This window comes from Hippocampus zosterae, chromosome 7 (genome assembly GCF_025434085.1).
Source record: "Hippocampus zosterae strain Florida chromosome 7, ASM2543408v3, whole genome shotgun sequence".
NCBI lineage: Eukaryota > Metazoa > Chordata > Actinopteri > Syngnathiformes > Syngnathidae > Hippocampus > Hippocampus zosterae.
In genome coordinates, this window is record NC_067457.1 from 7,061,545 (window position 1) to 7,075,278 (window position 13,734).

The 13,734-nt window shown below is 44.3% G+C and overlaps 2 protein-coding genes across 14 annotated transcripts in view; both read left to right on the plus strand.

Moving 5' to 3' along the window:
- gngt2b (guanine nucleotide binding protein (G protein), gamma transducing activity polypeptide 2b) overlaps window positions 1-13,734 on the plus strand; it is an 84,465-nt gene that overhangs the window by 26,953 nt on the left and 43,778 nt on the right. The window lies entirely within an intron of this gene.
- tanc2b (tetratricopeptide repeat, ankyrin repeat and coiled-coil containing 2b) overlaps window positions 1-13,734 on the plus strand; it is a 69,020-nt gene that overhangs the window by 24,248 nt on the left and 31,038 nt on the right. For 9 of the 13 annotated variants that reach the window (XM_052070437.1, XM_052070438.1, XM_052070439.1 and 6 more), the window contains 2 exons: window positions 1,362-1,556; window positions 11,968-12,072. In XM_052070437.1, coding sequence (XP_051926397.1) covers window positions 1,362-1,556; window positions 11,968-12,072 — 300 coding nt within the window. Of the gene's footprint in view, window positions 1-1,361; window positions 1,557-4,873; window positions 5,293-11,967; window positions 12,073-13,734 lie in introns of those variants that run through there. The other 4 variants (XM_052070434.1, XM_052070436.1, XM_052070443.1 and 1 more) reach the window with 3 other exon arrangements.

Genomic DNA, 13,734 nt, shown 5'->3' on the forward strand with positions numbered 1-13,734 from the left:
ACACGGAAAAATATTTGATTTTTTTCTCATTTGTCTCAATGAAGTCGTCAAAATCTTAACAGAAAAAGTTAACCAACAAATGTCAAATTATCGCCATGTGCCTTTCCATTCGGAATGCTGGCAACATTTATAAAGCAACAAAAATAGACGTGTGTGTGTGTGTGTGTGTTATATGGAGAAAAAAACATGTCAATCAAATGGAATTTAAAGCAAAAATCTCAAGTACTGAAGATCATAAAGTTCATAGTTTTCTCATTTGCTTTTGAAGTAGGCATACTGCAGATATTAATGAGTGTGTGTGTGTATGTATGTATATATATATATATATATATATATATATACACACACACACAATATTGAAGATGGCGCCGCATGAGAGAATGTTGATCTTGTAATTTGCCTTTGAAGTAGGTGTACTGGAGAGTTTATCAGCAGCCGGGAGGAAATGTTTTCCGTAATTACAGTACCTCACCCCCCCACACCCTCTTTTTTTTTTTTTCCCTTCCCCTCCCTGTGCATGTTTGGAACATGTCGACCGGTGTGGGCGTTTGTTTGGAGTCACAAAGCGTCCGAAGCATGTCATTATTGCATCACATCATAGACTAAAATACTTTCCCCCCCCCCCTAATTTCGACTTGCATTAGCAGTCTATAACGATCACATTAGAAGTGGCATGCGAAAGTCCTTCGGTAGACATTTTAACATCCATATATTACTCGAACGTACCCGTCTATCAGTATAGGATTGTTCATTCATCATGTGCCCTGAAAACAACAAAGCTATAATTAGACGTTGTGTTACGTTTGATATATATTTTGATTTGACTATTTTAGTCCGGCACGGACCAAATTTGCATCTTTCGATTAAATTATAGTGTAGTTAACCTCACATAAATTCGAGCTACTCGACCATAAAACGTAATAAACTGATGCACTGCATTTTTATAGACATCAGTTGAATCAATCTTTTATTTAATATAAAATGCCTGTCGTGGTTGCAGTTTTTTTTTTGTCTTATAGTTCTATAAAAGTGGGGGTTTGCGCCTGTGTGAGTGTTTGTTCACTATGTGGTCAAAGGTTGCGTCCTCATGAATACAAATCGAAGTACTTCCAATGATTACGTTTGGGATGGCCCAAAGGCATTTATCGTCAGGACCTCAATTTATTGTATTTGTTTATTAGCACGATTGCATGAAACTTTTATCCAGGCAAATTTTTGGTGGTCTGGTTGAAATGCAATTTTTTTTACATTATTTGTTTCATGTTTGTCGTTCCATCAACTGCCCCCACAGAGCTCACATCCCCCATTTTGTTTTGTTTCCACAAATGGAATAAACCAGTTGTGCCTCTCCCGTCTCGCAGGTGGCAGCTTAGACGGCGACTGCGCCTTCGAGCCCGACTACTACAGCGCGTTACCGCCGCCTCCGCCGCTCTCCATGGCCGAGGGCGTCCAGCATATTCGCATCATGGAGGGCGTGTCGCGCTCGCTGCCCTCGTCGCCGCTGCTCAGCCACCAGGCACTCGGAGTCCGGCTGCAGGCCGTCAAGAAGCTCACAGGTGAGATGGCGGAGCATGGCTCAGCATTTTTTTTTTCTCCCATTGAGGAAGCTGCGGGAGATGTCTGTGATTGCAATCAGATTTGATGTTTTTTAAAAGGTGTTATTCCATAGTTGGCCACCAGGGCGCACCAGAACATGGAAGCTTTGATTCAAAACACACATTAACCGGTTCTGATTTCCACTTATCGGGCAAATGCTGTGATTTAACCCTCTTGTTGTATACTGGAATACACTTCTTGCATAACGGTCCAGGCAAACGTGCATCATGGTGCACAGCATCATAAAAATTATGTGAGGTGCATAATTTACATCATCTTATTTATAAGGCCTTTTTTTTTTTAATGACAGCGATTAAACATCAGCAGATCACATTGCTCCACAAGCACAACAGGAGGGTGATCAGGGTTCATTTTAGGACTATTTATTTTCTTTTATTTATGATGATTTATTATGATTTATGATGAGGGGAGCAGCTCAGGCCCGTGTTTGGTTGCACATTTCCCGGCAGATGAAGCTTAATTTGAGGGCTCTTTGATCAGCCGGAGAAGTGTGGATATGTTTTTGTAGTCCAGTTGTCCAATTAAAGAGGTGCGACGTCGCCTTCTCTCATGGAGTTTCTGCGCTTTGTATTTTTAGCTTTGCAAAAGTTTATCGCCTTTGATGTGTCATCTGTTTGTTGCCAACAAGCGGGGAGTGCATTTTTGTTTATTTGTAGCTTCTTTTTTTTTTTAAATGCTTAGTACGTTTTAGCAAAAATCCAACAAATCTGTAGAACTGATCAAAGTTGTGTGGAGAGTGCATCCGACAAAACTGTCGGATCCCCTTCCGTCTTTTGGAAATGAAGAAAAAGTGGACTCGGCTTGAGCTTCATTCGTCTTTCGTTGCGCTCCTCACCAATACGGCAGCGCACATTTCATTCCGTCACTCCGGGCTTTGTCACCCTTTAATTAATCCAACTCAGCGCCGCGTCCCGCACGGCGTGACGGCGGCAAATGCTTGCGTGCGTGTGAGTGCTCTGACGTCAAAGGCCGCAGTTCACCCTCTTTGTTTATGTTATGGATGAATTTTAGGATTGTTATGATTTAAAAAAGAAGAACAAACAAAGTAGCCTACGCGGTGGAGTGAACTGGAGGAAAGGAAAATGGTAATTTCTTGCAGGTAGATTCCATACCTTATCCCGTTATTTTTGGAAACCCTAGCTTCTTCAATCGGGGCGAGAAAAATAAAAAAAATCAAATAAAAGCGACATTATTTTTTTCATGGTATTTATAAGAACATTTTGCCATTGGTGGTCAGGCTCTACCTTTCATACAAGACTCGAATACCCGAATGTGTTGTCAGATCACCAGATGGGATCCAGAGCTTCTCAGATTTCAACCGCCAATGCAACATCCAGACGCTAAAGCCCTTTTAGCTGATTCTAGCGTGTTTGTGCTTTCTGTGTGCGCCCACTTTGTGACATCATATGTTCTCACCGGCTTTGCACAGATCCCCCCCCCACACGTTGGCTATTTTTAGTGTGCAACATAATGGCTCATTATAAGAGTGCGGCGATAATCGCTGATGTCTCTCTCGTTGGTTCCTGCTCGGACAACTGACTGGTAGTGATGGATCGATTTGACTTATTGATGAAGTGGTTCATCAATAGATACATTTCACGGTAATTATTTCTACATTCTTAGTAGAGCCGGCAAGACGTTCGATACAAGCTGCTGTCTAAAAACAAAGAAATATGCCCACGCCACTAGCTTCACTATGCAACGTGAAATTGTTCGGTTGGTCCTCAGAAGACGCCTGTGTACATTTTGAGGATGCAGACGCTGAAATCATTCAGCCATTATGTTGAAAACAACTATTTGGTCCAATCCCCAAACTGTCATTTGAGGAAAAAAGTCCTTGCCACAAGCTACACCGATCAATGTACAATTTGGTCTATCTCAACAAATGCACTAAAAAGGCTCAATCGAACCCTCAAGATAAACGCAACCATCTTCAGACATCAAAGTAAAATTTGGTGGAATTGGTCAACTACGATAAGATGCATGAAGTCTCAAGACCATATTCCCTAAAATGAAGAGGAAATCGGTTTACTTAAAATAAAGCAGCTTTTTTTCCCCCACAAAGTGCAGTCTGGGGTGGGGTGGGGTGGGGGGGGGGGGCTATTTAGCCACCAGCATGATCAAGCAACGTGAAATTTGTTGGGCTTGTCTGTGACAACAAAATTCATGAAAAAGTCTTCAGGACCACGTTCACTTAAATAAATGTGAAATCTGATTTTAGGGATGAAAGTGAATACTTTGTCCAGTCTCAAAGTTGCCCCCAAAAAACACCACCGAGTTTATTGATCAAATGGAAATTTGGACGTCTTATCAAAACGACGGGATGCACAAAAAAGTCTCAGCGTCCCATGACTGAAAACAAACAGCTAATCAGCCATTTGCTTTAAAAGCAGGACTTTTTTTGCATCCAATCCCAAAGCATCTTTACTTGAACTGACTCAAGCCAAAAGCAAGCCCAAATCAGAATCAGCGATGCCGGACAGATAAACAGCCCGTGATAAATTGCTGGATTTTAGTCAAAGTGGGCGTAGCCTTTGACAGTCCCCCATGCAACAGCAAATCCGAACAACGTGTGTCCAAAAGGTCAGAATTTATCATTCCGTATTCCAAGATTACCCCCCCGCCAGCGGATGTTTTATAAGAGGCGATTCTGTGGATTATTTCAAATTTGTCACGCACACGCAGCCTGTTGGGTGACGAAAGCGTCAGCCGCCTCTCGCCAGCTTCACGCTGCGTGTCGTTGACAATGACAACACGCTGTCGTGTGACACCGCCGAGATAAAACGACAAAGGCGTCTGTTAATAAATGTGTGTAGTCACGGCCGGACTGTACGTCGACGAGGCCGACCGACATTTAGGAGCCTCGTCGGTCAGAGTGGGGAAAAACTCTCTTTGGGGAAATAGGCGTGACTGACGGAGATGTTTTAAAAAGTGCTGATTTTGGTGCTTAATGGCCTCAAAAGATGGCTGCACTTTCAAGGGTAAAACAAGGACACGCAGAAGCCAACGGGGAGCCGCTCGCTACGGCTTTTCATTAATAACCCAACAAAATCTTCCCCTTTCTGATCCCGCGTGTCCGTCAAGCTGCAAAACCGCGTCTTTTAATAACAACGCTCTCCTCCCACCCTCGTCTCTGCTTTCTTTTGGGGAGGGAGGGGGGGAGGGATTATGCCATTTTCTTCCCTGCTCTCTATTCCCACCCTTTTCCTCCCCCTCCTTTTTCTGCTCGCTGGTTGCCATGACAACAGCAGCACTGCACCATTCATCCATCGCTAGGACCTGGGCTCGCGTTCCCGCTCCGCATTTAACGGCGCGAACGGTGGCGGTTGGCGGACAGAGGCGCTGCGCTTCCTTCAAGCTGCCGCATCGCTCCTTAATTTTCCGTGAGGGTGAAGGTTACCTGGTAGACTGGGGTGTCACCTTTTGTGGTACCCTCCCACCAAGCAGCACCATCACCGCCCCCACCCCTCCGCCGAGACACAACCACCTTCTTCCTCTTCCTCTTCCTCACACTCCTCCCATCGCCGCCGTATCGCTTACTGAAGTGCAGCAGTGTCGGCGCCGCCAACCTGAGATTTCACTCCCCCCCGAGATAAGAGGACGTTTTACTTTTTCTCGCCCACTCCGGAAGGACTTCCAGCTCGCAGGAATGCGTGACTGCTCCCGTTGAGAATGGTGAGCGACCGCCGCGCCCTCGTCTCCTGTTCGCACGTTGTCAGGGTCGCCGGCGCGGGTCATGTGACGCTGGGCTGACGGGAAGTGATTTGATGCACTTGTCGATGGCTAATGACACTAACGTAGGCTTGAGGAGGAGCTGTGAATCAAACGGCGTGATCGAGTCTTTATTTATTTATTTTGTTTGGTGTGTTCATGCGTTAGCGTGGGTGTTTCAATAGTCTTCTGAGTGTGTGTGTGTGTGTGTGTGTGTGTGCGTGTGTCTAAGTACAAGCTGTGGGCGGCTAATGATGCACTTTTCCCAGCATAGCAGCAGACTATGTACCATACGCTTGCATAAATAGCTTAAAGTTGTCAGGTGGGAAGGTGGGGCGTCAGAGTTTTTTTTTTTTTGGGGGGGGGTGTTGGAAGGGTGTGGGGGCTGAGGATGCCCACTTCCGACGGAGCGAACGGAACAAAATGTCTCAATAACAGCAGTCAGACGTCATTGCCTGCCTCCGCCGGTTGGCATCGACTCCCGGCTTGCTGATGACGAGCAGTTCAGGAAGGCAATTCGCGTCCCAAGTTGTTGTCGAATTGAGCTGTGTAGTTGTGTCCGCTTTGGCACTTTTATATATATATATATTTAATCCTCTGAAGAAATTGTATGTGTAAATCGGAGCAAGCCAAAGTCAAAACCGACCTTTTAGCCATTCAGAAACTTTGGTAAAGGCCCAGTTATAGTCATCAGGAATATTTGAAGGCAGCAGGTCCATACTACTGTGAATTTTCATCTTGTGGCAAAGAAAAGTTTTTTTTTTTAAAGTATCATATCACACAAAGTCTGCGATGGAAAAGTCAAAACGAATCAGATCTCTTAGCCAATCGGAAATCATTTGTGGGTAAAAAGTGCAGTAACAATAATCAGATGTTGCGTCTGAATATTATGCTTGAAAATTGTCAACCTGGCTTGCGTGTTTCAAAAAAATAATAATAATAAATAAAAAATACTTGCAGCTCAAAAGCCAAGACACGTTTTTTCTCAGGTCTCATTTGTCTCAGTAGTACCAGTGTGACTTTGCCGCTCTACCTACCCGCTATTCATCCAAACGAAGTTACTCCACGTTACCTTGGTGTTTAGCAGCCCCTGCAGTGTGCTATTAATAACCCAGAGAGAGGTTTGCTTACAAAACAGAGGAGTGGGTTACTCGCACCACCGAGAGCTGAGAACACACACACATACACGCAAATAGTGTGCGCGCGGGCGCACGCGCTCGTGACAAGCGTGTCCGAGGTTTTCAGGCCTGCGCAACGACACCCGCGCCACCATTAGCATTCAACACGACTCCGTCGGCTGCAGGCACATTTGCTCCGTTTATTTCAGAGCCGCGTCCGTCTGGTCGGCGGCGCCACCGTCGCCCCGCTAACCCACCGCGGCTTCTTAATCGCTTCTGCTTTCGCTCACTTGTCTTCTTGAGATCTTTGCCAGTGACAAGAAGGGCGTGGTCCTCAGTTTTCAGCGGGGCCCCCGGAGGGCGATAAACATTTGCCGCACGGCCCCCGAGCTTTACTGAAGGTCAGGACAGCGTCGCTATGATGAAGCGGTCGTATCGTGTGCCAGTATGCACCTGGCGGCGAGCGGAATTGCCGTTCGCACCTTCAGAGATGACAAAAGTGAATTATCACAACAGACGATGTGTTAATATTGCCGAGTCACGGGAGCGCAGAGCCTCGGGAATGAGACTGCTGTTCAGTCCCCATTTATCATCCGCGACTCTTCATCCCGCCGAGTCTAATAAGTTGAGATCCTAAGGACTCAACTGGAAAAGATAGCTGTCAATCACCTTTTCCGACGATAGATAAAATATTTTCGCAGAAGTGCTGCAAGAAACCGCATCGTCGAGAATGTCACCCGGTCTCGGCGCAGATCTCCGCCAAGGCGGGAGTTAACCTTAACATTTGTGCGTCTACACATCTTCACGCCGCTGACCCAAAGGAATCGGCCGCAAAAGACGGCAGTTCAATCCCAATTTCCCCTTGCGAGCAAAGGGTGCACTTCACCGACAAAGGCGTGAGAGACGGTCATTTGAATGTCGCTCTGTAGAGGCTTCGTTATCTTCCGCACGGCCGCAAGCGCAAATGCTGCCGAGTCACGAGAGAACAGACCCTCGGGAATCGGCTGTAAAAGATCGCTCTTCAGTGATCACCATTTCCCAGTTGCGAGTAAAAGGGAGGACAATAAATCTTGGACCAGGATGTCACTCGGTCAAGGGTTCGCCATCTTAAAAGTCCGCCTTGTCATACGGCTCCTTCAGAACAGCGACAAAGTCACCGTGACATCAATTCAGCTTGACTGAAAACAAGATTTTTGGGCCGCACAAACATTTCACGGTCGAGCTACGACTTGTACTTTGCGACTTGCTTTTTTTTACCTGCACGTGTAGTTGTTGTACAAAAATCGGTTTCGATATGCCACGACACCGTCAACCTCATGTTGTCAAGTGAAGGCGGACAAGCCAGACTGTTGTCAGTGACTTAAGAATTCCTTTGACGACACATCCTCACATTCCTCCTTCCATTTGCCGGCGGAGCGTTAGTATCATTAGACGCCACGCTGGCCTCGTAATAATGCTATTTATTTATTTTTTTAGGGGATAATGAGCCTTCTTAGCGAATATGCGCCGCGCCCCCGCCTTCTTAAAATTTTGCCTGAGCTTCACCTTGCTCGCATAATCCTCCCAAGGCGGTGATGATTGATACACGCATACTCATTGCGCGCGCACACACACGAACGCACACGCGTACGTGAGCTTACATAAAAATTAGAAGAGGCAGTCTGGCTAATGGACTTCCACTAGATGCAACAACATCTGCTCTGCATGGTTGTTTTTTGGCAATTTGAGCCCAGTCGTCAGTACGTCTTATAAGTACGGACAAACGGTACATACTTAAATCGTACGTACATTTTGATTTTGAGGTTCAATTCAAAAAGTCACGCAACGAAGCTAGCGACTTCTCCAAGAGCTAATCGGATTTTGGAGTTCAATCAATGTGAGGAGAAGAAACGGTCCAAGTATTTTATTTTATGATTATTGTTTTTTGATTATGATAGCAGTTAGGTAGGAAATAGTCGTGAAAATAATCCAATTTACATACTCGGAAAAACACAACTCTACTCCGCGTCGAGCGGTGACAGGGTTAGCCATATGTTAGCATCAAGTCAACAAAAGTTTGAGTTGAACTGCTGAAGTAAATGAACTTATTCTCCCGTAGTTATTGAGATGCATTTGTATATATTCAATTAGGGTCCATATCACGTATGTTACATAAATGAAAGGCCCTGTGTTTTTTTTAAGCCTGTCGAACTAATGATTGTGTCCATTTTAGGGATTGCTATTCAAAGCAATCTTGAGATAAAAATACGCGAGCGTGGCTAGTGGCGGTCTTCCACGAGCTGTCGTATACAATAACGTCGAAGCCACAAAGCCGAAGGACGCGAGATGACGTCTCGTCATATCACAGTTTGTTTTCATTCAGCCGAATTGAATTAATGAGCGTGTTGCGTCTTCTAAAATGCGAGCATATTGTTTTATATATTTATTTGCATCTCTGCTGTCGCCGAGATTAGTTTTTTTTTTTGGGAGCATGTGACCATGACTTCCCTCCAGTGAAACTGGAAACCTTTTGTGGAACACATTCTCATGAGCGTGGAGAAAACATGCATTCAAAATTCGGTCAGTTGAGCGCATCTGTATCGAAATGGCACCCACTGAATTTAAAAAAAAAAAAAGTGAAACAATCTCACATTTGGTTTGTAAGACACACACGTTAATCTGACGGAGCTTTTAGTTCAGAGCTCTGCCACAAATGGCGCACTTCAATAATTATAATTGCTTGTATTAACAGTTAAACTCTACTGTAAATATATCACAAATGATCAGTGAAAAACTGTATATCGCTCAAAAACATGTGGTTGAACCATGCGAACAGGAAGCGCTTCAACATCGAGCCTGCATGTCTGATCGGGTTCGCCATGTGGTGTGTCGCTCAAAATATACAGCAGAGTGCACCTTGAATTTCCCTTGAGGAATTATGGGTATAATACGGAATGAAATTTAAATTAAGGAGAAGCTGAGATGAGAATGCGAGACTCCCGGGATCGAGAAATATGTCAATCAGATGAGCCTTCAAGCCACAATGGTTAAAACGGAGTCCATTCTGTTTACCTCGAATCACAATATTAGTGTCGATGAATAGTTTCACGTTGCTTTCACTTTCAAGTGAATTGATGGCCTTCAAAACGACAGCAATGCCGAAATAACACATTACAAATGATAATAATCTGTACAGGCCTATTTGCCAAGGATCTTTTGTGACCAACACACTCAATACAAATGTTACGATTAGCATTTTAAGGTTTTATGGATTCAAATAGGTTGCCTTTCAGATGAAATAGTCTGAATGCGAACACACACAAAAAAAGACAAATAATGGCAGGTAGAGGAATGTGTGCAGAGTTAGTCTCCTATTGTAAAGAGTATAAAATGTTGTCACACCGCCACGCCTCTTAAAGGCAAATACTCTGTAATTAATACATTTTACATAAGTACTGTACATACAGTACATAGTCTGCTTAAAAAATGTGTTTCACTCAGTTCATATGTAATTTAAGCTTGCGGGAGTTATTCGTTTTCTTGACGCGGTCTCTCCATGTCGCAGATTTTCACCTGTTTGCCATCGCATCTGGAACGTATGCCTCATAATAAACGGGGGTTCGCCTCAAGTTACCAAATTTAGTTATCGTTTCACCGTACTAGCGTTTACTCCGTGCAGCATGTGCATTGATGTACCCACAATGTAGGTGTAGTTATTCATAAGCTCATTAGAGGAGTGGATTTGCATTACTGCCATCCATCAACACTGTCAGCCATCCTTGGCTTGGCGCGCGTTCACAACACAACACCACCGTACATCCGCCAGATTTAAGTCGCCGGGAGCCGACGCCGCGGAGAGGATTTACTCGCGGGGATAGATGGTCGCTCCCGCAACCCTTTCACACAGGTGAAAATCCGGGAGAGAAACAAAACAAACGCGTTAATCTCCAGTTTACGTCGCACGCTGATGGCGCGGTCGGTCGGTGGCGAGGGCGGATGCGCGATACGAGTCGCCGCTGGCTCTTCGCAGTGCCTGCAAGAGAGAGGAGCTTATCGGGATAAGTCCAAATCGAAGTGGATTGAGGCAAAGCTGTTTTGCTGCCGCTTCCTGGTCATGTGCCACCGCAGCTACTGCGCATGCAAAACATCAAAGCAGTCATCGTTCTCTGGCTGTGAAATGCCAACTTGACTGATAGGCACTGGATTGGGAGGATGTTTATCATGACAGGAATCCACAAAAACTTTTCGTCCGCTTTGAATCAATGAAAACTCCAAAAGGTTTTCGTCAAATTTAGTCACAAAGTGAATTGTAATCATAATTTGTATTTGTTTATTTAACGAGACTTTAGAGTGCATTTTATAATTTGGACAAATTTATGGCATATTGGCAAAAAAGAATGGCCTTTATTATTACATAAGCGAGACAAAAACACCAGCCAAATATCGTTGCACGTTCTAAGATGACATGAACACAGCAAAGCTAACTTTCGCCTGCAAGTTGCTAGCAGCCCGTTTGTGCCAGTGGTGATGCGGAAAGCTTTGAGCGTCCTACGAAATCTGTCACGCGCTGTTTATCGAGTAGCATGCCTTTTCAGTATTCATTCATGGAATTAGGCAGTTTACCTCAGCCGTAAGGTGCCCAGATGCGCTCGCGTCTGGTCCGCTTTCAAAATACAAAGTACAAAACGACGAATGAACCCGTCTCGCTCCGCTCATTGCCGTTCGTTTCGAGCAACTCATCTCATGTCTGTTTGCACAAAAGTCCGCGTTTGTGCGCTCAGTCAAAGCCAGACATTTGGAGTAAACACGCTTGTGAACACATTTTGAAGGCAGATGGCAGCGGCGGCCCGACGCATGCTTGCAAAATTCGCCCCGCTGACTCAACAATGCTGCGGAACTGGCACTTTAGTTTGCAGACTCCTCTCATAGCTGTGTCACGTCGCTACTTGGGACTTTGCTGACGTTGTTGCTCCATATCGGCAACATTTTATGTTCATCCGTTATGAAAGCAAACCTGGACCTCATTCATATCCCTGCGGAACTCCGCTCATGCCCCATTTTCAGATGTGATTCATGTTGATGCTGGAGGACTAATGTTGTAAAATGTCACACACAAAAGTACATAAATTGCGCGATACATTGACACAAGTATTGGGACACCACCGGGAAGTTGTTAGCCAAGCTTCCACTCTTTTGGGAAGATTCTATTTGTAAAGTCACACATTGGAAATTATCCGCTTGCTTTTTGGATCAGAAAATAATTTCCCTCAAATGTTCCCCACAAAAGTGTCCAATATATCTTGCTAAGATGAACAATTAAGATTGACAGGGTCCGCTTCAACCTCTTAATGATTATTGATGAACAAGCCTGTCTATGTATTGTCGATGGAGGTTTGTCTGAGTGGTTTGTCTTGAATCGATTGTAAAATTGCAGCTTTACAAGCTCTTTGTCACCCCCTTGTCTCCCCCTTCATCTCCCTAATATATATACGTGTGTCTGTGTGTGCCTTGTCTCCCTGTGTGTGTGTTTGTCTGCTCCCAGCCCCTCTGCGGAAAGCAAAGTTCGTGGAGAGCCCTCGTGTTCCGCAATCGGAGCTCGGCTCCCCCGACCAAGCCTGGAATTCCCACCTGGATAGATTGTGCCCAGGTAAGTTTCTGGCCCTCCCGCCCCCTTTCCCGCATGTCGGCTTTTGTCGCGTTGCTTAATGGTACGAGGAATGTGAAATGTTAAATATTCGTCCCCTAATCTCACACGGCTCCTCTTCCTGGAGTAGTCTGTAATCCGCACTCCAGTCCGGTCTTCGTCAAACGCATATCCCAGTCGACACCCCACCTCTCACCCCCTCCATTCCGTCCTGCCCGGCCCGCTTAAGCAGGTCACTGGAGGATATGCTTCAATTTCTGTGAGGATGTAGACGCGTGAAGCTCCGAGGTCTTGATCGACACAATTTAGCCACAAAATGGTGGACTTTTCGGTTTGCCAGCCTCTCCTGTGGAGCCTGTGCCCGACGGGGGCTCCAAGTAGGTGGTCTTGACAGATGCATTGCAAGGATGAAAGCATTTTTTTTAGTTTATTAGTTTCCAGATATAAGTGTCATCAATACCGTGTTTAGCATCTTGGAGAGGAATAGCTGATTTTCGAATTTTGCCTTTTGGTGTGCCGTTGCACTGCAAGGAGATAATTTAATGTTTTCATTCGTCTATGTTTAATTTTTTGTTTTTGTTGAGTGTTTGTGTATTTTTCAACAAATGTTCCCCTAATATTCATGTCTAATTTGTTTGCTTTGGTATCTAATAGGTCTGCAATTTTTGCCTTTTATTTGTGCATTTCTAAAATTTTCACGTTTTTTAAATATTTTAGAAATATTATATTCCACGAATATTTTTAAGACATTTTAACCCAGAAGTTTTGCATTATTTTTCTCGTATTTGTGTATTTTTTAAAATATAGTAGTATATCTGTCTATTTAAAATGAACTATTATATTATTTTTATTTTTTTTAAATATTTTCTTTCATGTGCATTTTTCATCCAGTATGTTTCCCACTCTATTCTTTTTTAAAATAATTTTCCCCTATTATTTTTTTATATTTCCATTTTTCCTGATATTTCTCTATTAATTTTTATTCCATCTAATTGTTTACTTTCATCTAATATGTTTGTCACCTTTCCTCCTTAGCGTATTTGTGTATTTTTGGGGTAATGGGTAATAATATATTTTTCTCTATATTTTCTATTTTCTAAAGTTTTTGTGTGTTTCTTTTTTCCTAGTTAAATCTGAGATTTTGGTCTTGTTTAGTATTTTGCATACAACATTTTCCCAGTATTTGAAACAAGCACTGGGCAATAAGCATGATCGCTTTACTCTTAGTGATCTCACAATACCGTTGGTAGTGTCTCATTTCTGATCCATTGACGTTTTCCTGTATCTTTAGTGTGCATTTTTCCCAACCCAAAGTTGAGTAGGATCAGGCACCCGCCTCTGCGAGTTACTGCAGATGCGACACTTTTGGGAAAAGTAATCAATGGCGCCACTGAAGCGAAGATAGCGCTTGATTCCAAATGCGATGGCGTCTGGGTCTTTGGTAGAACCGCAGAAAGCGGTTGGGGGGGGGGGGGGGTAGGCGGCGGGCGAGTCAGGCTTTTATTTCCTAGGCAGACAGATGGACATCTTAGCTCTTAACCAGCGTTTCCTGGCGCAAGTCACGGCATGGTGTCGACTTAACACCTGCTGGTGTGCCAGATCGTGTCACTTGTTTTATTTGGTGACTTCGCTTGAGATTTGGTCCCTTTCGTGAGTCAGCACTTC